The sequence below is a fragment of the Falco biarmicus genome, chromosome 8, assembly GCF_023638135.1.
Source record: "Falco biarmicus isolate bFalBia1 chromosome 8, bFalBia1.pri, whole genome shotgun sequence".
Lineage (NCBI taxonomy): Eukaryota > Metazoa > Chordata > Aves > Falconiformes > Falconidae > Falco > Falco biarmicus.
In genome coordinates, this window is record NC_079295.1 from 57,589,801 (window position 1) to 57,616,048 (window position 26,248).

Consider the following 26,248-nt stretch of genomic DNA (forward strand, 5'->3'; position numbering starts at 1 on the left):
ACTAAAGTAATTGGAATAACACCTCCAGCAGAAGAAGTTCAGATACCATGGTAATGAGTGCTAATAGAGAGACTGGTTAGATAAAGCGGGATGCACAGATGACAGGTTGGTTCAGTTAAATGTATTTTACAAGTCAGAAAGATTTTCACCTGTGGCTTTCTTTTGAACAAACACTAAACCAGATAGCTTTAGATGCCTTCCTGCAGTGTTCATTTGCAGGAATTTTACATTTGCTACACTAAGGCTTCAGAGATCCAAATTCTGTTTTCTTTGAAGTCAATGGAAATTTTGCAGTTATGAACTGTGATCCTGGTTTTGAAATCTTATTTATTATTGGAAATTTAGATGATATACATTTCTACCACATCTGCTATATGATTAGAAAGATTTTTCTATGTGATACTTTTAAAGATGTGCAGGTCATGAGTTTTCAGAGGAGGCTAATGACACCTGGATGCTAGTTCTGAAACACGGCTAGAAAATCTGTAGGTAAGCCTAAGCAGCATGTCTATCAATGTTTCATGGCTATGAATATTTGCAGAAGAATCTGTTCCCCAGGCAGTAACTACAGAGAACAGAAAATGATTTTTAAAATTCCCTTTTATATTTTACCCAGCTAACACTCAAATAAGATTAACAAAACTGGTTTTGACTGATCTTTTCTCTTCTCTTTTCTCTTTTCTCTTCTCTTTTCTCTTCTCTTTTCTCTTCTCTTTTCTCTTCTCTTTTCTCTTCTCTTTTCTCTTCTCTTTTCTCTTCTCTTTTCTCTTCTCTTTTCTCTTCTCTTTTCTCTTCTCTTTTCTCTTCTCTCTCTCCCGTTCCCTTTTCCCTTTTGTCCCCTTTTCCTTTAAAACATCCAGAACCAGCTATCAGGGAGTTCAAATGATTACACTTGTGATAATTCTATGACAGGCCAAAGTTGATATGAACTTGATTGTCTGAACTGTATCTGAGGTAAATTACCGTGTCTGGGAGGGAACTGGGCTGATGTGCCCAAAGAAGAAATCGAACTGGTTTATATGCAGTGAAGGCGTCACTGCGTGCCTACCAACATCTAGATAACCCACTCAGAGAAGGACTTAAGACAGGATTCCCCAAAAGCCTGTGGGAATCTCTCTAGGCAGTTTAAAGGATGCTGATTTGCACCTCAGATTTCCAGATTCCTTTGCTGGCGTCCTCTGAAGGAAGGTAGCTCAGCCACCCAGGACAGGCAACAGCTCCTGCACCCGCTCCCCCTCCCTTCCCTCCCACCCTCACAACTGCTGTCTTCCCTCGAGTCACTCCGCAGGACGGACACTGGCTGACCAGAGGTTTGCATCTTGCACTAACAGGTTACTTTTTGTAGAGGACGGCTTACAAAACTGATCCTTGTGAGAGCTTTTGCTTACTACTGCTTATAAGTGCTAATTGAGCTGTTCAGCCCTTAAAATACCGCTGGCACTGAAATACAACAGCGTGTTGATTGATGATCTTCAACCACTTTTGTTTAGCAAGCTCCAGAGGAAATAATGAAATGCTTTGGTTTCATACAGCTTCATTCAGTGCAGAAATACTGACGTTCATCCAGCAAATGGAAGCGTTGACCTATACATAAAAGCAACTTGCATGAATTTTTAGAAATCGAAGTGTAGCTTTATAAGAGGGATTTTCTTTTTTTTTTTTTTCTTTTTTCTTTTATTTTTTTTCAGTGCATGGAAGTTAAAGTCACGGCTTGATGGTTGTAGCTGACAATGGTAATTATATGGTCTGACAAAATTCCTGCTTAAAGTAGAAGGTCAACTGCCATGGTATCAGGAATCATTCCTTTCATAATTGTTCTGGGTAAATATAGGTTTCTTTTATAAGTTTCAGCCAGACTCCAGTATAAAAGCCTGTAGCTTAGACATGGTGGGAAGCAGATTTTCTCCCCATAGATGTCTCTAAAGCTCCTTCTGTGCAAGACTTCAGCAAAAGATAACTGCTACAGGTATCTTCTAGTGATGGCACGTGGGCTCTGTGTCACTTCTTCCCTTCCTCAGCTTCTGCTTTCCCCGGATTTTGTCTAAGCCTTTCATACGACAGGCTTCTGCATTGCGTAATGCTCAGGTCTGTTGCAAATGGAAGGGTTCTGTGTTAACGCATGCAAGAGGGCTGTCAGTGTGCATTTCTCCTAATATGACAGATACCGGAGTAGAACTAGGAAATGGTTCTGTATTCCGGTTATATGAAGCTTCTTTGTGCTAATTATTTCACTATGTGTTAGAGAAGAACCTCTCAGGAAACTTATTGATCCCGGAATAGAGCTGCAGAAAGAGATACTACGTGGCTTATATGGAATTGCCCTAAGCACAAGATTTCCTAGACCATGGCCTCATGCATTAGTCTCAAAGTCAATATTCCTCAAATACTTTGCTCTAATTTTATCGTAAGACTGAAAATCCACAAATTTGGCCCAGGTTCCACCTTGCAGCTAGAAGCACTTTACTGAACAGTAGTTTCCACCTACAAGGAAGCTCCTCCAAGTCTGTGCCAGCTAGTGGCTACTCTGATAGACAGAGCACAAGGTACTGGCATAAACAAGAAGTTTTAGGGCACTGAATGGAGAAGTTCAGCTCTTTTGTCCTACCTATCTATTTGTCAAATGTTAATTCCACCTTGGAGGTAACTCAGATCTCTCTCGATTCTTGTGCTAGAGCTAGGTGAACTCACTCAGATGAACCTCAGGGTTAGTATCCATACAATCAGATGTTATCTCTCTGTGCTGCTCTTCACATTGGTTTCATGTCTAGCTGGAGGGTGGAAGAATGCTGTTTCCACATTAAGTTCATGTTACTTGCTTGCCTTTATCATTTTGGAAAGAAACTTCTTTCATACCAGAGGTGTCTGACCTGATGCCTGCAGAATCTACTGCAGGGGACGTCAAATCAACATTTCTAAACTTCTTCCAGTTTGGGGAAATAATCAGTAGGTGGCATCTGTCAGGTTTTTGCCAGCTGAACATCTGGGAAATACAAAGTGATCCCAGAAAAGTTGGTGCACCAAGGCATTTTAACAGCTATTTGCTAAGCAAACATTGGTAATTAACAGAGAACTTGAGAACATTGCCTATCAGGTTTTCCATGTGCCTGGCATCTCATTACCTAGTGCACAAGTCACAACTGCGTTTGTTAGGCTGAGAAGACCACAGTAGGATGCACACGAGGGAGAAGCCAGAGGTCAAACAGTAACATTTGAAAAAGAAAGGCAGAACAAAGCAGTCTTGGGTGGAGCATCTTCTGCACCCATGATTTTGGACTCATCTCTCCAGATTATATTTCTTCTGGGGCAAGTCCCAATTTCTTGGAGACAGGAGCTAAACTCAAACTTGTGTTCAGTTCCTCCCAAGGACCACACTAAAAAAAAAAGCTTGTTTTCCATACTACTACTCAGCTGTGCTGTTACTGTCCTTCCTTTGAAATGAGCCAAGTCTGAATGCTGGAGGCCTCCAACTCTCCTGTTTCTTGAGAAGTCATTGTTATTTCTGGGATAGTACTGCTGTTGACAGCTCCTTGCTTCCTCACTTCTCCCCACATGTGCACCGGGAATGCTCCGTCTGGCTAGAAAGGGAAGAGGAGTGAGATGGAAGCCCTTTTGGTCTGATGTTGCTCCAACATTGCATTAGTCCTGTATGTGTTTTGTCTGCTGTGTTTAACTTTTGACTCTCATTATTAATAAGAAAGGAACTGTCTTTCCAGGGAGCCATTCCATACAATTTATATTTCTGAGCATGAAAGATGACTGACAAGGCAGGCAAAATGCCAGCTCTCAATACAATGGTGAGATTTGCTTCTCTTCTAACCCTGTTGTCCCATTTTGATGTTGTCTTCACACCTGCCATGCAGCAGCAGATGCCCAGGGCATAGAAGCTTGGCTTCAGTGATGGATAGTTAACAGGAGTCAGCATTTCTTCCAAAGACTCCAAACTTGCTTATCTACAAAGATAAAGACCTGGAAGGCTGGGTGTCCCAGCATTGCCCGTGGCTTTTCCTATTACAGGATTCAGCCATCTACCTGGGCTTCACTAAACACGTTCTTCAAGACAATGAATCCCACACAAGGTGACAGGTAAGTTGTGTGAGAATCAAGTGTCTTGGCAGCCGGCTCGTGCTTTAGCCAGACTCCCAGCCTGGGATTTGACTAAGGGCTGAATTTCTTTGCACAAGTCAGGTCTATTCCTCATCTCCAGGAGCCTTGTTCCCTTTTGGGGTGCCAGCAGATGCCCTTGACCTCCCACCCTCTGCAGAGCTGACTGCTGAAGAGGCCAAAAGCACAGCAGCTTATGCTGCCTGCATCTGGCTTTAAATGGACCGTTGCAGGGATGCTGCAGCCTCCTTGAGCCTCTCTCTTTGCGCCTCATCAGCTCTCTCATCTTGAGGGAAATCACTGCCGAGAGGTGTCAGGGTGTCAGAGGCGTTCTGTGCCAGCTCCCTGCCCAGCCGAGCCAGAACCAGCTTCCCCTCTCAGGCAGACTGGGACATAATCCATCCCATGTCCCACAATGACTGTAATGCTAGCACTGTTTATTCAAGGACGGCCGTGCTACAATTAGAGCCAAGGGCTTTAAATATCCAAATGATGCCATCGGCAGAGCTTGTGCTCCACCGAGCGAACTGCCAGCACCTCCTCTATGGTTTGTGCAGCCTTTTCTCCACCAACAGCTGAAGTGCCTTAGCGCGGTCTTGAACCTAAGTGGAAGAACCTTTTCCAGCCTCACCTCTGACTTTCACATGCTCCCTCTGCTCCTTCAGCACACCCCGCCTCTGGGCTTTTAGGTAACTGACATGGCTGAACAGACCTTCTTTTTCTTCTGAAGCTTTTACACTCTCACTCCAGGCAGAGCAATCTCCTATATGAATGCTGGGTGAAGTCCAGAGCCAGAAGAGAAAAAGCTTTAATCCCTCTGGGAATTCCCTTCTGCACAGCATGTGAAAAATCCCCCTGTGCCCAGCCCTGGGAGGGGGCTGCCCTGCAGCATACGTCTCCCTTCAGGTACATGACTGTTCCCACTGGAATCAGACCTTGCATTGGCACTTCTGGATCAGGAAATATGATTTAATCACTAATTTTTTTCAGGTACCTTTTCACTTGAGCCTTCCCGTTTGAAGGGATTTTTGCTAAGGTTGACAGCTTCCTAAAAGGCTTAAACCCAAACAATATTCCCTGGAAAAGGCAAGTTAAAGATAGTTGTTAGCAATTTAATGCAGACAGGAGTTTTTCTTTTTCTCAACAGGTTTCTAACACTTTTTAGTTGACCTGTTGTTATGTTAAAGACTCATGGTTGCCCGCTCCAGGTCCGAGCTGTCATTAACCAGGGTGAGGAGCAGGGATGCCACCAGCCTGGAGGTGCTGTGAGCGGGTGCTGGTACCTGGTGCCAGGCGATGCTGGGGGATGTACGTGCCCCACATCATGGCCTGGCTTGTGCTGAGCAAGCAGTTTGTCTGCTGCTGTTTTGGTGGGGGATGACTCCCTTTCCCGTGCGGTGTTTCTGGCTTTCTGTGCATTTAGTGTAAGCAATGGACTCTGAATCCCGTGTTTAACTTCATCCAAGGTTACTTTTTTTCAGTGAAAACTGTCAGCTTTGAAGTCTTTTCCACTGCAAGCAAACTAGCCCAGGGGACTCCACTTGGCTTCTGGGGTTCAGGGAGGCCAAAGAAATTGCCACTAGAGCAATGCACCATGTTTAATTTCTTGTGAATGTGACAAATTCCAAGAGCAAGAAATCTTGAGGGGTGTAGAAAAATCCAAGGTGGGAAATCACTGCCTAATCGATTTTGCAGTTCAGCAAGGATCATTTAGAACTGGCCATTTATCCAGCTGCCACCAACTGAGTATTTTACAAGAACATAATATATGACTTAATCTCAGCACAGAGCAAACCCAAATGAGCTGGGATGGTTTTGATGTCACTCTGTTGCAATATCCTCTGGGGACTGTATTCTGTTCTAGATTTGACCAAAGAGCAATTGCTTCTAGATTTTCCAGAGTGTTTCTGGGTTTGCAGCCTAGGTATTGTCATGATGGCTTTTAACTCTTTCTTTCAGGTGTAGATGCCCAGCCTTGGGCTCCCGCACCATGTGGCTGGCTGGTAGCTGGCTGATGGCTGTTCAGGTGATGCAGACTCGGTGCCTGGTAATCCTCTATTTCTTTGGGATGGCAGGAGGTAAATTTAACATCTCTGGATTCTCTTGAGGTCCTCCTAAGGCAAGAGTCAGGCATGTGCAACGGAGCTTGTTCTTTCCATTCTATCAACAGAAAAATGGCAATACCCCCAAGTCCTAACTGCTCTCATAAACTGAGTAATTGCGGTCAGGTCAGATGCAGTTACTTGTGGGAGACCGTGTAACTTTACAACTGCCTGGCGGTGACTTCTGGTGCACTTGACACCAAAGCCACTACAGCATTAGAGCTGCTCCACATCCGATGGAGGAACCCGGTTTCTCAGTGGTCCCAAGCACGCTGCCGTTATTCCTGCTGCATCCAGATCCTTGCTGCAGCCCGAAGAGCTGTAACACGTGCACGAGAGCTTTCAGCCCACTGCCGGCTGCACGGGGCAGTGTGCTCCTCATCTCGGTATTTTTTATGTGGCGAGATGAAAGCATAACAAGACAGGTTCTTCTTTAATATGCATTAGTGTTCACTTTATATAGGCCATGCTATGCTAATGGAATTTAGCAGCTTATAAATGTTCTTTAATTGCAAATAATTAATTGTATGTTATTGAATTAATTATTTACCCTCAGTTGCCTGCCATCTCCACTCCTGCACCTTCTAAAGCTTATCTTGAAGTCCTCTTTGCAGTTCTCATGCAAAGCAGCGATGAAAATATTCTTCTGAGGGCAGTAGCCCTCCGTTTATTTTCATTTATTTATTTGTTTGTTTATTTATTTACTTTATTTACTTTATTTTCTTTATTTGTTTATTTTTAGCCTTCCTGTTTTGGCCCTGGTGGTTATTTTAGTCTTGTATTTCTCAGGAAGGCGGTATTAACTCTGCTGAGCCAAACTGGCCTATGGTTCGGATGAATCTGGATCCAAACTGCCATTCACATCATACAAAAATTTGGCCCTTTCATTTTAAACTGACTGTCCTACCTCTTAAAAATGGGAGTGACAATCTATATATAGATATATGTAGGTCACCTACTGATTTCAGTGGGAACTGCTTAAACTTGGGTCCTCGGTTAACAGTTGGACTTGATGATCTCAAAGGTCTTTTCCAACCTAAATGATTCAGTGATTCTAACTTGCTCTATGGTTACAGAGCTTTCAGTGTCTCTGCTGTCATTTTTTCTGTCTCCCATCATCTTCTTGAAGAAGAAAAGAGGTATGGCAGTGGGTATGTCATAAAATGGCAGTGGGGGAAGGGTTAGGGTGTGTTGTCTCTACTGGGGTCTCTAGTGGTGGCCATCCAAAAATCAAATCAGAAAGAGAAAACTAAGAAAATTAATAAGGCATAAGTTTGCTTGATTTTTTTTTTTTCTTCCTCCTCCAATTGCTAAATACTTACATACCAGAAAGACAGAGGTTATTTTTTTCTATGACTGAAATGCCATGAAAAGTTAAACCAATACACATTTTGCACAGTCACAGAAGCAGCCATGGCTCATGGAGGCAGCTCTTGTGTTCAGTAAAACCAGACATCTCTAAACCCCAGACAGACACTTGTTAGGTGTTTCAAAAGTCTTCATGTGTGAAAGGAAAAAAAAAAAGACAGGTAAAATCCATCAGTCACTGTGGGAAGCTGGTGCCTGTGTCTACCTACCTTTCTCACCCCTGGACACACGGGCCCCACCAGCTCCCATCTGCCCCACCGTGCTCTTAGCTCTCTCTCTGATACAAGTTGTATGTGCAATGTCTTGCTGCAAAACCGTAAAAATAGCAGGTCTCTTCTTGGCACATTGTGCTCATCAGTTTTGTCCAAGCCAAGTATGTGATTTGATGGACACCATGCACATGTGGAAGACACTTCAGGTCCAGAAGTCAATGGAGAAGGCAGAAAGGAAGAAAAAGGTGAAACTCAGGAAACTAATCTCGTGACTTGCTGTCCTCAGCTGCCCTGCCTGGTCTGCTTTTTGGGAGGGAAGCATTGACCATCGTCCCAACAGCCGAAGTCTGAGCAGAGTCTGAACTGCGAAGGTGTCTTAAATATTTCACCTGGTTCCTAAGGTCAGTTGATGTCAACTTCTTTAAACTTATCACAGCATCTTTCTCTTACCATCAGTCTTTTTGGTGGAAACAACACAAAGGGCAGCTTCTCACTTGCTTTGGGCAAATACCACGGCTTCACCTCATTGTTCAGAGCCTACACAGGTGTGAGTCAGACTTACCGGGGGAAGCAGTGCGGCTTTCCTTCCCACAGAGGCTGCTGGCTGTCTGGACACAGGGTTTCCATTGTGGCACTGCCAAAAAACCTCATCCCCCACCTGGCTGGCAGGACTGTGCCCCCCTCACGCTGCTCTTGCAGACAGGGGCACAGCCAGGGTTAAGGGTAGCTGAGATGCAGGTACCTTAGAAAAGTCATTATTATAATATATACACAGAATATATTACATAAAAATTATAGAAGCCATTGTGGGAAGGGAGCTCAACCATGCTCAGCTGTACCATGCTTTAAGGGGAGCAGCAATCTCAGCCACCCCACTGGAACCAGGCAGGACTCTGGTGTCGCTACAGAAATGAATGGGGAAAAAAAATAAATCCAAAAGCATTTATAAACTATTCCAACTGCAGCAACCGGGAGCTATGTTGGCAAGTGTCTGCTGCTCTATTTGCACCAGTAAACGTGACCCAGGGCAGCTTGTGCCTGGCAATGCCGCAGGACCTGCAGCAAGCCCAGAGCAGCCCGGTCCAGGCTAACCTGCCTGCTCTGCTTTTGTTTTCTCCTGCCTGTGTTCTCCTGCTAGCTCAGACATCACCCTATTCCTGCCCCAGGAACTACCGAATGCAATTCTCAGCTCTGCCAGGAATCCAGCCAGGTTTGTTTATGCCCATGATCCATGTCTGCATTAGAGAAATAAAGCACGCAGCAGCCACTTACCTTGAGAGCATGCCACGCAGCTGTGCGGTCAGCATCAGGACTGATGCTTAGCTGCAGCAGCACAGGCAAACTGGGCATCTCTGCTGAGGAGTCAAAAAAAGACCCACAAAAGCATTAATTTAATGTCATGCTAAAGACAAATGCTGGTGTGGAGCCCTCAGTGCAGAGCTCATTCCTGTGCTGGGCAGGGACAGCCCCTTTTACAGCCTGGCTATAAAGAACTAAATTAAATGCACGATGTGCATTTCTATCTCCTGATTTTGTTGTTCCCATCATTAGCCTTTAAGCAACAGCTGGTTGTACTTGTGTTTTAGCTTAGCATAAAAACCATGTGGTGGTGGTGGGAGGCGTGGGGCACTGGGTGACCTCTCCTGCCAGAGCGGCTGCATCCACAGCAGCTGCTGGTCAAGAAGCACTTGTGTCTGTCACCTGGCACTGGGTGAGCGATGGCATGTGTCAGTGCAGCGTGCAAGTGGGGTCACAGGCTATGTCAGGGTATTAGTACACCAGGCTGGTGCTTGCCAGGAACTGCATTTTTGTCTTAAAACTTTCTTAGTGTGCAACTCATCATGTACACTGCTAAATGTCTTCTTGCCACAGGAACAGCACACTTGTGTCCCCTGCCGTCACCCCAGGCAGGGCTGTGCTGCCAGTTTATGTTTCCTTTGACTGCTAAACTGTTCATTGCAAATTAATTCATAAATAATTCATTGGATGTTGCATTCTGTGCTTAAAAGTTCATCGTGTAGGCAGTAGGTTGTGGGTTTTCTTGGAAGGGACAGTGCTTTTCTCCTTTCTTTTTTCTTCGTTAATTGTGTGTGTGTGTGTCTGTGTGTGCAGAGCTCCCATAGCATTCACAGCCTGATAGCACCACTATAGATACTTTAATGTCTTTCTAGCAGATGATAGTTATTTTCAAATTTAGTTATTATGGTTCAAGACGATTGTGATGCAAAAACTCTCTTTTGAGACTGGGGTTTATTGAAATACCCATATGCTTTGGGAAATCGTTACAGCGGACATAAAAATAACATTTTATTCAGAAATTTATCTTCCCCCGTCCCCATGCGTGCACACAAAGAGGCACGCTCTCTCTCTCTCACACACTTCCCTATCAGCCAGTTATTATTCCTAAGCCTGCTGATAGTGGAGAGCAAGGAGAAGTTTTTAATCACCCCGGTTTGTAAAGGCAGGTTGTGTTTGTTGGCTGGGCATTAATATAAACGTGGCCCTCTCTGGGACCAACATCAGCTCTAAAACTGCTTACTTCAGCCCTGGGGCCTCCTTGGGTGGTTCCCATAAGAGCATTGAAACCCATGTCAAGATGTCACTTGGGACACACTGGGGTGAAAACCGTGTCTCGTTCTTCCCGACAGACCTCTTGCCACGGCAAGGAGGGAATGTCTTGCTGTGGAGCATCCCATGTGCTTGCATGGCTCCATCCTGCTGTGCTGGGAGGAGTGGGGCGTTTCACCATCACCCCGCCCCGGTTCTGAATGCACTGGCGATGCAGCAGACGGGCAGCCAACCCCAACTGCAGCAGCTTCCATTAAAACCTCAACCCCCAGGGCAGGAGATGCGGCGCATTGGTTGGATGAAGGGAGGAGGCTCAGGCTAAGAGTGGCAGCCATACAGAGACACAGCACCACTTTTTGGCATGTGCATGTACTGGTTCTTGCCTTCGGGGAGGCAAAGCAGATGCAAAACCCATATTCAACGAGTAAACCCCATCTCAGTTATGCTCAGCATCCTTTAGCACTCCCAGGTGCTAAACTCAAGTTGTAGGTAGAGTTTAGGTCAGGTAATGCAGATGTATTTTCTGTTTGAAAAGGTGCTGAAATACCGAGCAGCACTGAGGTCTTACTGTCCCCTGAGCACTTGTGGGTTATGCTGTCAGTTAAAGTATTTCTGTTTCATAGCCTGAGTCTGGCAGTGGCACGGGAATAGGGCTGTTGAGGAAGGAGAGGTGGGATGTGGAGCCCCAGGAGGGGTTTAGCCCCAGCAGGAGCCCAGGCTGCTGCCAACTCTGCCCTGCAGCTGTGTGCTGCTGTGGGGGCAGCAGAAAACCAAGCCGAATGAGGTTATTTCAGAGATTTAAAAGATGTTTTCTGCTTTTCCCCTCCCTCCATGCACCCACTGAATGGAGCAAAGCAGATGGTTGCAAGCATTCCTCAGCGAGGAGGCAGGAGCCTTGTTTTCTGCCTGCACTGCCAGGCTGCTGCTGAGGCTGAAAACAAAGCCTAGAAGTAGGGTAACAAAAAATGCCCCTGTAGGTGTGAAAGGGAAAATACCACAGCTGATGTTACACAAGCCTAGCTGTATGATGGCCCGAAGCAGAGGTGTTATGTGAAGGGCTATTCACAAACCCCAATTTTAAAAAGTGCAGATCATATCAGTAATGTATATTACAATAGCCTGATAGTGTGAATCAAATATTTAAAGACTACCTACACTCTGCTTTTTATTCTGAAATGACTGCAGAAAAGAGCCAAGTTCTAGCTGCTGGCCAGACTTCTTGCTTTTTCTCTATTAAATGAGGCCATATAATTTTCCTCTGGGATACATTTGGCACTGGAGCTATTTAGGTCTGAACCTTCATCACTAAATTCAGGAGGATTTTTCTGTTCCATTTAAGGAGAGAAGAAGGTCACAGCAGTGGAGAAAAACTGTTAAAAACAGATACTTCTCATCACTGACTTTTGGACACTGTTCATAAAAATAAAAATAATCACCCCAATTCAACAACCAAACTTCAGCAGCAGCAACTTGTCTGTACTAGACTTAGATGAAAAATACAAAAACCTGGCTGCACATAAAAATTTTAAGAAGTTGAAGCTGTTATGATTTTACAGAGTATGAAATGGATTCATTTCATCTCAGTGATTATTTCCTGCTTTTGTAATTCTTCCTTTGGTGCTTTTTTTCTGTTTGCTATTTAGGAAAAAAGAAAAAAAAAAAAAAGAAACAATGAATTAGCTATAGGGGTAGAAAGAAAAGAAAACAAAAATTGGGAAGCACTTCTCAAAAGTGAAAGGCAGGATGCTTGGGAAGAAATGATGCTTTGATAATTTTCCCAGGAGTCAATTTTAAAAGACAAATTCCCTTTTTAAATACAGCTTCCCAGGGTTTAGAAAATGGTTAACATATTGTTGCTACTGAGTACCACACTTGGCACGGGGGCACTGCAAATACACTGTGCCTAAGGCTGAGTTTGATAACTACTCGCTGCTTGTATCAAGGACATTTTCAGGCAGCTGATGCGGAGTTTGCTGGTACTGGGGAAGGATCCGGCCGCTGCCTGGGGCAGGGCTGGGTGCAGCTACACAGAGCGCCCTATCCTGCGGGTGCTGTGAAGTTCCTACCGACATGCTTCTTAATGGGGGTTAATTCATGAATTATTTCCTTGTCAGTTTGCTAGAAATTCCAAATGCAGGCCAAGAACTGCAGCTGAAGTTCTGCTGAAAGATGTCTTCTTTTTTTTTTTTTTAAAAAAAAAGTGTGCAAACAGTCCAACCCCAACGAGCAAGGAGGAGACTGTGCATGACCACCGAACAGTACTGAGTGAACCTACCTGGAGCCTGGTAAACAGGAGGGCCTGCAAACTGATAAACAAGTACCCCTACAGCCTGGATTTTGGCAGCATCTCAGCTGTGAGGGCTGGGCTTGTACTCTCCGTGCACTTGGAAGGCATGCACATCTTTTCAGCCGGATTGAATTCTTGCTATTCCTTCAGATAATGAGCCTCAATCAATGCTCTCATTTACTGACAAAAATCCAGGGCAAACAAATTCATATTTAAAACCCAGCTCCTGCAAAATGCCCTCAGAAGTGATTGCCTGGCATGTGCAGAGTCACCCATGAGCAGCTGCTTAGTTTGCCAATTAAAATAAAAACTGATGGATCGTTAAAGCAGCCAGAGGTTTTCAAGAGGCTTTCTGTGAGTTGGTCCAGGCTGCTGGGTGTTGTTGTTGCTGCTTTTGGGGGTTTTTTTAAATGATTTTATTTATTTTTAAATTATTATTTTTTTTGCAGGGAGACTTGAGGTCATGCTCCCTACACAGTCTGCCGGTGGGGGCTCCTTTCCAGATGCATGCACCTGGCTCTGGTCCCTCTTGGAAAACCTCAAGTTCCTGCTGGTTTGGAGCATTGGAGCACAAGCAGCACCAGATCCCCTCTACCAGCAAGTGATCCTCTTTGAGATGTTTACGATGCTCAGGCAGGACCTCAATGCTTACAACACTTCTTGGCTGTGAGTCTCCAATGCTAGGACAAGGGGGAGAAGTTCAACAAAGCGGTAAGCAAGACAGCAACTCAACTTTCCCAAAGGGGAGATTTTTTTGTTTTGCTAATGACAGCAACAGCCATCCACAGAGATTCTCATTCCATCCTCTACAGCATTTTTGGCATGAAATATATCCAGGGACTTGATGCTATGAAATGGATCACTAGTGTGATCCAGTCTGGCATATCCTACAGACATACAGGTATATCCTATGGACATATCCTATCTGTATCCTACAGACATACGAAAGTTTGCAGTCTAATTCACGTTTGCCATGCTCAAACGAACAAAAACCACTCAACATCTCTTTCCTTCTTAACAATCATTATTTTATTAATATATTTTACAAGATTGCAGTTGAAATCATTTAAATACAAACTTTTTTTATACAGAAAGTGTAATAAAGTTAAAATAGTTCCTTGTGTAATTCATAGCATTATTGCAATGCTTACAAAATTTTGCATAGAGTGTGCAAGGATTGATGTTATTTGATACAAAAAAGCTTTATATTTTCCCACACAACCACACACATACATAAATTAAAAAGAAAAAAGCCAAACAAATCTGAATTTCTTAATGAGAACTGTGATAAGACTTTAAATTCAGTTTGTCCTGTTTACACGATCAAGGTCATTGGTGGTTATCAGAGTAGAGGTCAGACAAGGTATTTTACCATCACAGATGAAAACTGCTATAGCGTATGGGTCATGCCTTTTATGCTGCTGCTGTGGATGAATGGGGTTTTGCTTCAGCTCGCACTGAATGTTGTTTTGCTGTTGGGTCTACCTACACAGAGCATTCGTTGGGTTTGTATCGACAACTCTATTGGCATTTTTGCACAAGGAAACTAATTCAAATAAAGGGTGGGCACAAAAAACCCCAAAACCAAACCCCAAAGGGATCTGTGTCAGATCCAGCGGGTTGATCCCTTCTCTGCTCCCAGAGATCCAGACCAAGATCTGGGTTGCAGCTCGGGAAAAGCTCTGACGGAGGGAGGAATCTGGGTGTGAACGCTGCCAGCTGAGCCCTTTGTCTATAAACACAGTATGTGAGAATTGCTCAGATCTGCACTTAACGAGGTTTCTGGCATGCTTTTACTCTGCTGAGCTAGGGCAGCATTTGTCCATCTTAACTTCTGTGCTCGCAGGGATAACGCAGGGAAGGGGAGAAGGAAGCGGATTCCTCTGGCGGTGCCAGCCCTGTGGAAGCCGCTCCGCAGACAGCGTGGCCCTGCCCTGCCACCAGCGGGACCTTCTGCTTCACACGTTACCCACCAGCTCACCGCCTGACCTCGGCACGGTCGTGGTGGTGGCGAGGGATGAAGCTGGATGGACATGCCTCCGTTTTCAGGCGGTGGCTGACGGGAAGACTTGCCACAGCTCTTCATCTGCGCCCATGGGATAAGGAAACCCCAGCGGCGCGAGGAGCCCCGTGTCCCATGCTGGCCCCAGGAGCACACAGGCTGGAGTTTAGACGGGGCAGCCAGACTCTTAGCAGTGCTAAACCTTTAAGTCCAAACCCTCAGGCGGTGCAGGCTACCAGTAAGTTAAATGGGGCCAAATCCTGATTTAATCCAGCTACAGAGCCACCCCCCCATGCTGTGAATGGCCCTGCTGCACCGCGCCAGGCCAGACCCCCAAGGCAGGCATCAGGCTTGCTGCTATTTCTAGTGCACAGGCCCTGGCAACAGGATGGAGATAAACAAGAAAAGGCAAAACCACCTCCCAACCGCCCACAGGCTTCCCGAGTAGAGGCAGGGTACCGGGGTACCATCCCCGTGGCACCCCCCTGGATGCTGTACAGACATTAATGGACAAAGCAGAGGTGGCATTAACAGCCACATGGCTGTGCCTTCTGGAGGTACTGCCGATGCTTTCGAGGTGGTCAAAGGCTTGTTAGAACAGCAACCAAGAGCTACCGGCACTATTTGTACCACTCAGACTGCAGATACGTATCATCTATAAAATCATTAATACTGCCAAAGCGTTTCATTATCTGTTATATCAATAACAGCACCGACACTGAATGCACAAGCCCAGAGGAGGACCCAGATGAAGACAAAATTATCAGGTTCTCGTTTAGCAAAGTAGGCAACTCCCAGCTCGTAAGGCAGCTGCCCTAGAGAAATCTACCCGTAGTGCTGGGGGTGGTGGTGGTGTTTGCAGCTAAGCAAAAAGTGGGAGAAACTCAAACAGCAACATTTTTTCAACTACACTCCAGCCTTAGATAAAAATAGAACCGCCCACAAATAATTATTCTTTTGTTCTCCAGCGTGAGCCTGCCTCAAGATGCTTTAAGGACTCTGTCATGAGGAAATTTTTAAAAGACCAAAGAAACAATATTGCTTTAGAAAGTGATAATGCATTTATAGGAGGCTTCGGAACGCTTTATCTCCTATCGGCGGTTAAGCCTTTTGAATGAGGCAAAGACGTGTGAGTACAATGCAATTCAAAGTTCCTGCTACATGCAAAGATGCACACGACCTATGCTTTGCAACGGGCCTGTTCCTCTAACGGCAAATACATTAGAAATGGTGAGACTTTCCATTTGGGTAGGACCTGCTGAAAAGCTCCAAAAAGTCGTTTTTAATATTAGAAGAAAAGACTGTTTCACTAAGGCTGCATTTTTTTATCTGAAGCACTTGGTAGCAGGGCACAATGTAAATGTAACACGTTCACACAAATTTTTCCTGTTACTTTCTCTTGCTGGCAGAAAGACTCAACCAACTAAATCGAGACAAACATACAACTACGTATCGCTTCACAGTAAACGTACCCTTTCTGTTTTTCAATACAGGCTAAAAACTAACAAAAGCTCCATCCATGGAGATGAGTTGCCTCAAAGGAAATCTGGCTTCCTCCGAACAGGCAGCCCAGCCTTACTGACGGCGACAGAAAATCCCGGCCACCGCATGGCTTCGAGCTGTAGTAAGGTGAGACACCTCCTGGGAGTGGCACCAGAGCTAACTTTCCTGCAGGGATTAACACTTGTAGCAAATTAATTTTTAAGGAACTTGCACCTCTAGTTTAAATTAACTAGGATGGGAAATCTCTGTTGTGCACTATGATTATATTTGCTTTTTTGCTTGGGTTAAAAATCCTGCAGCTTTAAATATCCATCTTTTCCCGCATAAAGCAAGTGTGTCGCTTTTCACAAGGGCACAATACAATTCAAGTGGCAGGACAAGAGAGTCTGAAATATAAAGCCTCGGGGCTGTATGCACATAACCGTGGGCTTTTCAACCACAGCAGACTTAAAAGCTTTCTAAATACAAGCTATTCACTATAATTTCCATCCAAACCCCAAGCCACTGTGGTTATTGTGGATGGAAAGAACACCCTAGCAATCTTGAACAGCCCAAGCCGTAAGTGGTTTCACTGACAGTAATTCCACTGTGTGCCACGAAAGATCAAGCATAATTGCTACCATATTTAGGAAAATGGATGTTATTAATTTAAAGTATAATAGTGTAAACAGACAGAGAAGTTGGCTGCATTACTGTGATTAGAGTGACGTCTCTCGCTGTTCCTTCCCTTTCCCCCCTACCTGCCTTGTTTAATTCACTCTGCTCCTGCTTGGATAATCTCATCAGTGCCATGTGCTTAACCCTGTTCCACTCACAGCCATAAACGTGGCTGCATCGGCTGTGAACACAGAGCAACTGCCATGCAGAACGTACCTAAAAGTCCCCGGTTTCACCTTGGTGCCACAGCTACACGCAGGTTTTGGGGGTATGCGAGACTGAGAAGTGCCACAATGGGGATTTGGGGCTGGGGGCCACCTGCATGCAGCCCCCTGTGGGGCAGGACACTAGCTGCCCAAATACTACACAACGATTTCAGAACGGAGGAAAAAGGTCAAAATGGGGAAAAGGGAAATGCTGCCAGGATTGTGTCCCTCGACCGCAACGGCAATAAAAAGGCTGGTGTTTTCACATGCAAAAAACACCAATCCAGTGCTTGGCAAAGCTTCGCAGGAATGTGCCCTGCACATGCTGGGGTGAATTCTGGATGATGACATTTCAAAATCTAAAATGTCAGTCATAAAAAAAAAATAAAAAAATATATATATATATATGAAAAAAGAGCACAGCCTTGAACTTTTCTGTTTTTACTGTATGCACTTTTAAAATGAAAACATTATGGCACAATTACTCTTCCTCACTGGGCAGCTACTGGAATTCCTGATCTCCTGATGCTCAAGTGCAGGTAAGTGAACAGCCGGTAGCGTTTACTCAGTTTGTTTATACTTCTAGCCCAGGATAATGTCTTTTAGCTTTCTGGGCTATTTCTTCCCATTTCAAATTTCAGGTAACCTCGCCCTCTGCACACATTTAAAGATATTTCAGGTGATTTCCTCTTTTCACCCATTAACAAAGTTAAGAGTCTTCCTGCCACTTTACTCTGTCAAATGCAAATTTATGATAAACCTGTATTTTTCCTGCCCAATTAAAAAAAGCACCATTAAAGTTAACACATTTCAGGAGCGAGGGCAACCAGAGAAGGGATGAATTTCTGTTAAGTCTTTGGTCTTTGTCTCACTCTCTTTTGCAATGTAAAACTTAAAGCCATAAAAACAAATAGAAAGAAAATTGGCTTTTGTTGTAAACAACTGCATGTCAGCGTGTGTGCGTATATATATATATTCATATGTGTGTGTGCATCTTATGACAACAAAAGCTAATTTCCTTTAAGAACGTTTGTATTTGCAAACTAGGTACAATGTGAACTAACCTGACATCTTCACAAGTTCCACAGGAATCTCTTTTTAACCTTGGAGTAATTTCTAGGGAGTGCTTTTTTAATTTAGACATCATTTTTCTATACCGTATATCGGAGATAGTATTTTTTAGGCTTATGCCTTATTTTTTTTGTGTTTGTGCAATGTGATATTTATGATTAAAGGAAAAAAGAAAACCCTCTTAAAATACAGCTGTTTGACAGCACGTGACTGAGATAACCAAAACCAAATCACTCTTGCACAGACTCAGTTTACTAAAAATGCATATGCAGGAGAGGCCTTACACATATTTTAGCAGCTACTGCCATTGCTTTGTACATTTCTTTGTACTCTTAAGCTACCCACCTCACCGACTACTGGGTAATATGCTTCAAAAAGTGTAAAAGAAGAAAATAAACCAAAAAATCCCCCCAAATAACCCCACAAAGAAACTTGAGAGAATGGATACGGTTGTATAGTCAGTATTAGGGTGTCTGCTTTTACTAATGGCAAAAGGGTTTTTTTTGTTTGTTTTAGTTCTTTTTGCTTTAGAAAATCCATCCTAACTCACCTATGACGGCGGAAGGGTCGCACACTACCTATGGATAAGGTGCTGCTGTACTGGTGAGCGCTGACAGTCATTTTCCCGACCACTTACTAAAGTGTCGCATTTAAAACAAATTTAACAAGGTCCCGAAACCCTATAAAGTTGAGTTACGATACATAAACACAGTTACGAATGCTGCAGTATTCCTGGTTGTCTAAGGTATATTGACATTAGTATCACAGCCCCTTGATTAGCAATTATTAATTGTGGGGTTGCAGTGCTGGTGGCTGCAGTGCAGACCTGCACACGGCGCCGAGCCGGGGTTCGGTCCCACAGCCACCCAAGGGTGCCCTGAATTGTCACTGGTCCAGCTCCTGTCCCAGCTCAGGCCACGAGGTTGTCGGCATCTCTTCCACTGAGCTCAGCAGCAACAAATTCACTGTCCCTTCCCCGCCTTGCCTTAGCACTGGGAGGTACAACAAACTCCAGTTTGAGAGAAACGCCATCTTCCCCAGACAGCAGGTGCTCCGTTGCACTGAACCGCAGGGCTGAGTCACAAAGATATACACAAACCCTTGTTCGTTTTTGGCCTTTTATCGATGGCAGGGAGAGCCTACGGACGAATTCCAGCCAGGGAGGCTTGATTTAAATGGACTCAGGGAAAACCAACCCATACAGGTGCAGCAACTATGAGGGACTTCTGGGCCAGGCAGGAGGACAAGGGACCCTCTCGTGCATTCGCCTCGTCCAGCACGGTGGGTCAGTCACTCCACAACAGCCCCCACCAACAAGCTGAGAAGCGTGAAATAGCTGGCTGTGTTTGCAAGCTGCTTTTTAAACGAAGCGCCTGTTTTTTACCCTGGCATCCCAGACACGCAGTCCCGTTTGCTCCAGTTTGCCACTCACCGAACAGGAGGGGACTAATCACGCAGCCACAAGCGCAGGCAGCATCACCCAAACCGCTGCCTTCACACTCCAGTGGGACTTACATGATTTACCAGTCTCTATATGGGTTCAACCTTCCTAGCAGCCGTTCCTTGTCTTTCAACACAACATATAATTTTATGTTTTTAAAGATGGAAAGATGATAGTCTAATATATTGAAGGAACTCGAATTGCTTTGTGTAGATGTAATTAAGGTACCCTTTGCTCACCTCAGAGAAGCGTCTGCAGCGATGGCACAGCTGTGTGAGGTTGTTCCTTAACAGCTCCCCCATAGAAATTCATACCAAAATAAATAGCGGGATGTCCTTAAGCGGTGTCATGGCTTTCGCGACACAAGAAGGTGATAATCTCACGGAGAGCCCAGCTGAGAAGACCAGCCACTCACAATTAATTTGTTGGGATGGCAATCCTCGGCAGAGGGTGTACAGGGCTAGGACTGAGCCGCCGGTGCCGCGGGAGTGGAGCAAGGGAACCAGGACGCAGCATCCCTGCTGGGTCAGCCCCTGCCTTCCTCCCCAGCACCCATGCTCTGGGGGATGGGAAAGTTAACGCGGCTCATTTTCTGTGCAGGGTGCTCTTCCTGCAGCACGTGTCTGCACAACTGCTCACGCCGGATCTGTTTATGAATTGGGCTGTGCTTGCTGTAAGGTTTGTGATCCGTATTAAATGAAACAGGGGGAAAAAAAAATAATTCTACAGTAAATGTAGGACTACGAATGGGACTTCAGTTGTGGTCCCAGAGGTAACGCACACAGTATTTCACTATATTTAACATGGTAAAAAAAAAAAAAAAAAAAAAAAAAGTTTGTATCACTCTAGGTGCCCCTACAGTCTTAATGCATTTCATTAATATCTGTTTTAAGTTGCACAACCAGTTCCCAAGACACCCTCCTGTCCCTCCCCCCAAATAAACTAGTTTTAATAACAAGATAAATATGATGTGCTTCTCCTTGCTGAGTGCATTGACTTAAGGCATAGGCACAATTCCCCTCTTTGAACAGAGATGGTATAGTCCTGTGTCCCAATACAATTGTTATCCTGGGTGACCCTTTGCATTCAGACGTTGACTCAAGACATAATAATTACAGGAATCATTCATTAACAAATAGTTTGAATTTGTTAATTAATTGGGAAGTGTTACTGAAATAAAAGCAGATCATTCAAACCTCTTTCAGGAATAAATTTTGCAGGAGTGCTGCTTTGTTAGACAGCAACACATCTAATCTAAACTCCACAGAAATCTTTCCTTTGAGTCCAGTCGGTTTTAGATCAAGCCAGAATTGTTCGTTTAAAGGGAAAAAAAAAAAAATAAAAATCAAACCCTGGTACTCTCCAGACCACAAGAAAATACGTGGAAATCTGTAAAAAAGGAATGGGCCATATTATTTCTAAACATTTCTGTCAGCTACGTTTTATCTTGAAGATCGCTTGAAGAATACCAGCTTTGCTTAGCTATCGCTAGGGATGGGCACAGATCTGTCATATTTGCACGTGAGGTAATATTTTCAAAAGCATCTCAGAGGTTTAGAAACCTTGCTGTCCTTGTAAGATTTACTGTGACTCAGATACTTCTGCAGTAATTAGTATATTTGTTTGTCAAGGATTTTCACACGCATGTGGATGCAATTATGGGTTGGAATTCAATGATCTGGGCTCTTCTCATCGTTTTTCAAAACTTGAACAATGGAAGTAATGTTACCAGATCATATTCCATGTTTTAACCTGCCCGTAGTGACTCCTAGACTTTAAAATAAGGAAAAATGCAACCATGAAAAGATTCAACCACAGAGTTTTTGGGGCTCAAATTCTAGAGGAACCAGCATCCAAAGCCCTTGCTTTCCAGCAATCTGGCTTGGTCACAATCTTTGTAAATGCTTAAAGAAGTCTGTTTCATTGCCAGCATCTCTGATATTTGCAGTCTCCAGAAAATCTAAGTGACCTTGGACTATATATCCTGGAAAGAAAGATAACAAAAAATCTGGCATAGCATCTACGTTACACACCTGATTTGTATCAATTTCTCAGGTTCTATGGGTAGAACAGGTAATTTTCTCTTTCTATAGGCACTGATAGGCAATGTCCAAATCTTAAATCTTCACACCAAACCTTTTCAAAATGAAAGGTGCTAATGGAGAGTGTGTGGGGTGATCCAGCACACCTCTTAACTAGGGAGGTTCAGGATTTTTCTATTTAGTCCAACTTTTGCAATTTTTTTTCCCTCCAAGAACTAAATGCAATGCCAGTTTTGTTAGCACAAAGATGTCTTTAGGTTAGGGTTAGAGCTGATGTGTCACATTTGAATAGCACAAGGCACCCCTGTCCATGCACAGGTAAGGCTCAAACCCCTTCTGAAAAATACATGATTATTCCAGCAAGATCTGGGCTTTTCTACCAGCCAAGTGCAATCTCTCTGTCCCAACAGGGAGCCATGCTTCAGGTGAAAATTAAAGAGTGCAATTTAACCTCAGATTAACCTGGCTATTTTGTTGGGGATTTTTTTTCCTTTTTTTTCTTTTTTTTTTCATGCCACCGATTTAACGGTGTGAAAATAATCAGAGATGCTTCTCTTCCCTTTGCATGTTGGTGGGTCTACGTTGGTTCCAGGGTTTTGCCCAGCCAGCAATCCCATTGCTCTGAGAACATGATCAAAAACAAGGGGTGATCATTGGACTATATTAATACAGAAGGGGCCAGGGGAGCATCAATTCCAATTCAGCAGATTGTACCAGTAAATTTTGGTGTGAGTAAGAGAAATGCTACACAAATGTAACAGGGTCACCCTGGGATTCCTTGTACTGAAACATCATTTTACACAGAGGATATATATATATATATATTTATATATATATTTTTATATATATATTCACACACACGCGCGCGCACACACAAAAAAAGTCTTTGATAGGCTTTCTGTGTTCTAGTAAAAATAGTTGGCAGCTGCAATCTGAGACCAGAACTGGCTTTTGTGCTGCCTGCGATGCCCCACTGCAAATTGTCTCTCAAAGGCAGACGCTTGTATTTATCTGGCAGGTCGAGCTAGTGCCTGCCTGCGACAGAAATAACCTCCCATTGGGACACACACAGAGCTCGTAGATTTTTTGCCTGGACCCTGCAGAAGAGGAAGATCCTTGAGGCAAGTTAGGTAGTTTGATTTTTGCAGAATTCAACGTTATCTGAAGTCGGAGGTGGGGGAGAGAGAGAAAGAGAGAGAGAATTAGTGGAGAGCTGTTATTTTTGATCTTGTGTTTAAAGAAGCTTCCTTTGGAAAATCCAGCCGCTACAAAAACTGGCTGGGCAAGTGTATTAAGATGGGAAAGTCTGATACAAGCCTGGGTAAGCATATTATCTGCCTTTATCATGAGCCGCCTAAGACCTCCAGTTTGTTTCTGCTGATCTACCCACCGTGTTTTCTTGGCTCGTAGCTTCCTGGGGCACCTGCACGTCTGGGTTAACCCAGCCAGAGGCACCCCACTGCGAGGTGGGGAGCACACAATGGCTCCACTCCTCCACCGGGGCTGCTGCACTGTGATCCCATCGCCAGTCACACCTGCAGGCTCCCAGCACTGACTTTCATGTGTATTTTATATATACGTGTAACACTTTTATGTATATTAAAAATAACTTAAATGCCATAACAGACCTGAATATCTCTCCTTCTGAAACAGAACATAAAAGCGAACATGTGGCGGCTCTTAGACACATGGCAGCTAGAGGGGAGTGCTCTAACATCCCTGAGAAGGGCACGGTAAGATAACCTGCACACCAGACTATTACAGGGCAACTGACAGTACTTGCTTTTATCTGGCAATTACAGTAACAGTCGCCAGTTTTAGTATCCAACCATCTAATCTCCTGAAAGAGGCAGGTCAATATATGCATTTTAAAAGCAACTTAGTGTTAAAACCATTAAGGCAACTGCTTGCAGGAGTGAAATGCCTTGGATCTCAGTTGCAGTATATTAGGTAAGAGGTTTTTGTTTTTTTGGTGGTTTTTTTTTTTTTTGAGTTTTTTTTGTTAACACCCCATGGTCTGAAATGTCTTAAAAGGCAAATGTTTAGAAATAACAGGAATTACAATAAAACCCCCACTCTACTTATTACACCTGACACTTAAGACAGGAAAATGTTAGCTTGTGTTGGAGCCCTGTTGCCAGGAGGTTTGTGTTCCATGGGAAGCTCCTCCTGCAGAGCCTCCCGGTGGGTTCCCCAGCAGGAGCTCCTCAGCCACATCCTTCTGTGCCTTCCAGCACTGTGGCAGGAGGAGGGGTAAGAACCCTGTGCCCATGTACTTTTGAGACACCAGAAGAGGCTTTACTCAACACCGGTTTTACCTTTGTTCTCTGTTATATTTGCTCTCTTCCCCTTTGGAAGTCTCCCCAGTGCAACAACCTGTATCTCCTAATGTTCCCTTTCTTTCCAAAATGAAAACATCAGCTACAAAAGCTTTTCAGATAAATACCAGTGAATTAAGCTCTTCTTATAGAAAAATGTATGATAAAAGATTTAATTATGTTGGCCAAGTAAATCTTGTTTTAAAGTTGACAAGGAAACAAAGAGGTTAGGAGTACTGTATATTTTACAGCTGCATAAATCTGCTTGAACAACAGATGCTATTATCCAAGCACTTCAAAAATAATGAATCAGCCTCTGCCATAGAGTGAGTCTTGTTTGCATATGATATGTTCAATCACTGCTAGCAGAAACTAAGCTAGGAAGCCCTGCTGCACCGCTGCTTTCATACCAGCGCTTCGAATGCAGCGGCTCAGTGACTCAGAAGGCTACACATCTGCAGGAGATCTGGGGCTTGCTTTGGTTTTGTGGTAGGGCTTCACGCCCTTCTCTTACCTCTCCATCTTTGGATTCCAGCCTGAGCTCTGTCCTGCACGTGGCTTTCAAGCTGCCGGCCTCCGCGTTGATCTCGATGCCTTTCGGAGCCTCCATCACCAGCGCGCGCGTCGGCGACTCCAGCCTGTAACAGAACGGGGAGTTACAGAGCCCGAAGGGTTGAACACTCATGGTCAGTCTCAGCCTGTTGCCTTGCACTGCCTGACTGCCTGCTGCACAGCACCGTAGGACCTACCGACGGTCAGATCCACACCTGGTTTAGTCAGTGGAAAAGACTTCATGCACAATGTGGTCAAACACATCACAGATCTAGTCTGCTAACATTCTGTATCAACTTGGGTCCAGCTGCAAGGTGCAATAAAGCTTCCCCCATGACCAGCTTGCCCATATGCAAGTTCAGATTTCTAACTAATCAGTGCTAACGGGGGATATTAGCAAAGCAGTATACCTACACAGAGAGTGCAAGCACTTTTCTTCCTAGAACCACTGTTCAAGCAAGAACACATTATTTCTCCTGGCTACCTACAATGTGAAGTTTGGAAGTGTTTAAGGACATAAGGGAATCAATGAAAACAACTAGGCTGAAGACCCTAAAATTCCTGGTCTGCAGTCCTATGCCTACATCACATTGCTCACATCCAAGCCCCTCTCTGCGGCGCTTTGACCCCTCCTAACTGTGGACGCACCACACACAGGTATCTGACAACCCTGCTGTAGCACTAATACAGCCAAACCCTTTAATTCAGGCAGTTGGGGTTATAATGCCATAAGATGTAGAAGTGCAAGGTTCATCTTCCTTGCTGATCATCCATTCATTGGTTTTGTACTATACTTGTCTCATCTCTTCTTGCTAATGCAGTCTTTTATTACTTTCTGTATTGAAAATGATAATAAACCCCAATTCTCCCTCTTTGGGAATATCCTCTTAGTGGATTTTGTCACCATTTATTTACTGTACCATCACAAAATCTAGAGTACCATCTCCCCAGGTGAGGCAGGCAGGTGGAGTGGAACAGAAGCTCCTCTATTTCGGCTGCTTTGGGCTGGCGGCGCTGGGAAACCCAAAGCACAAGGCAGCAGCACGCAGCCACCGAGCTTACTTGGGCAGCTTTTAGGATTTGCTTGCATCACTGCAGTGACACTTCAGCTGTTTCTCTGCTCTTCATATATAATCATTTGTGCAAGTAAGTGTATTCTTAAATGGACTCCTGCTGGTACTGAGACAACATTATGGGAGACTGAGGGAATTCAGCCGTATTTATTGCAGCCAACAGTTCAATAAAGGAAAGGCACAGTTCCCTCTGTGTGGCACTTTTCAGGTTATAACTTTCCCTCTTGTTGGTGTCTTCATATTGCTGCTTTTTGAACCCTTTCCCTCAAGACACCAAACTCATCCATAATTTCCTGGCTGACTCAACTAAATCTAAATTTCAGGGGCAGAACTGAGCCATATGCAGCCCAAGGAATGAGCATGGTCTCATGGTTAACAGCCTCTGCACAATCTTTCTGAGCTGCTTTTTGTTTGCTCTCTGCAGGGAAGCTACGTTTTACATAAACCTTCTTCTGATGCTCCACTGTTATCACCCCTTGGCTGGGTTCTGTACGAGCAGTCTAAGGTTAAGACTGTTGCTACTCACTTTTTGGTGTGTGGGGTTTTTTTTTTGTTTTTGTTTGGGGGGTTTTTTTGGTTTTTTTTTTTGTTTTTTTTTTTCCCCACCCCTCTGAATTGCAGATTGCATGGGGGAGAAAAAGCTTGCAAAGAGTGATGGCCATTAAATAGTACCACCTGGGATATGATTCCCTCTGACCTTCCTGCTGCAATACCTGCCTTTCCAATACCTGTTGGAATTTCTTTA

At 44.3% G+C, this 26,248-nt stretch overlaps 1 protein-coding gene and 1 long non-coding RNA gene across 3 annotated transcripts in view; one reads left to right on the forward strand and one right to left on the reverse strand.

Moving 5' to 3' along the window:
* Positions 1–7,276: 7,276 nt before the first annotated feature.
* Positions 7,277–24,527, forward strand: LOC130154251 (uncharacterized). Its single transcript, XR_008823653.1, has 4 exons — positions 7,277–8,184; positions 13,088–13,349; positions 16,134–16,269; positions 24,414–24,527. It is a non-coding gene; the product is annotated as an uncharacterized LOC130154251 (long non-coding RNA).
* Positions 13,651–26,248, reverse strand: part of SGCD (sarcoglycan delta) — a 349,496-nt gene continuing 336,898 nt past the window's right edge. For both annotated transcript variants that reach the window (XM_056350163.1, XM_056350164.1), the window contains 2 exons: positions 24,393–24,516; positions 13,651–22,721 (listed from right to left, as the gene is read on the reverse strand). In XM_056350163.1, coding sequence (XP_056206138.1) covers positions 22,548–22,721; positions 24,393–24,516 — 298 coding nt within the window. In that variant the 3' untranslated portion in view covers positions 13,651–22,547. The remainder of the gene's footprint in view (positions 22,722–24,392; positions 24,517–26,248) is intronic.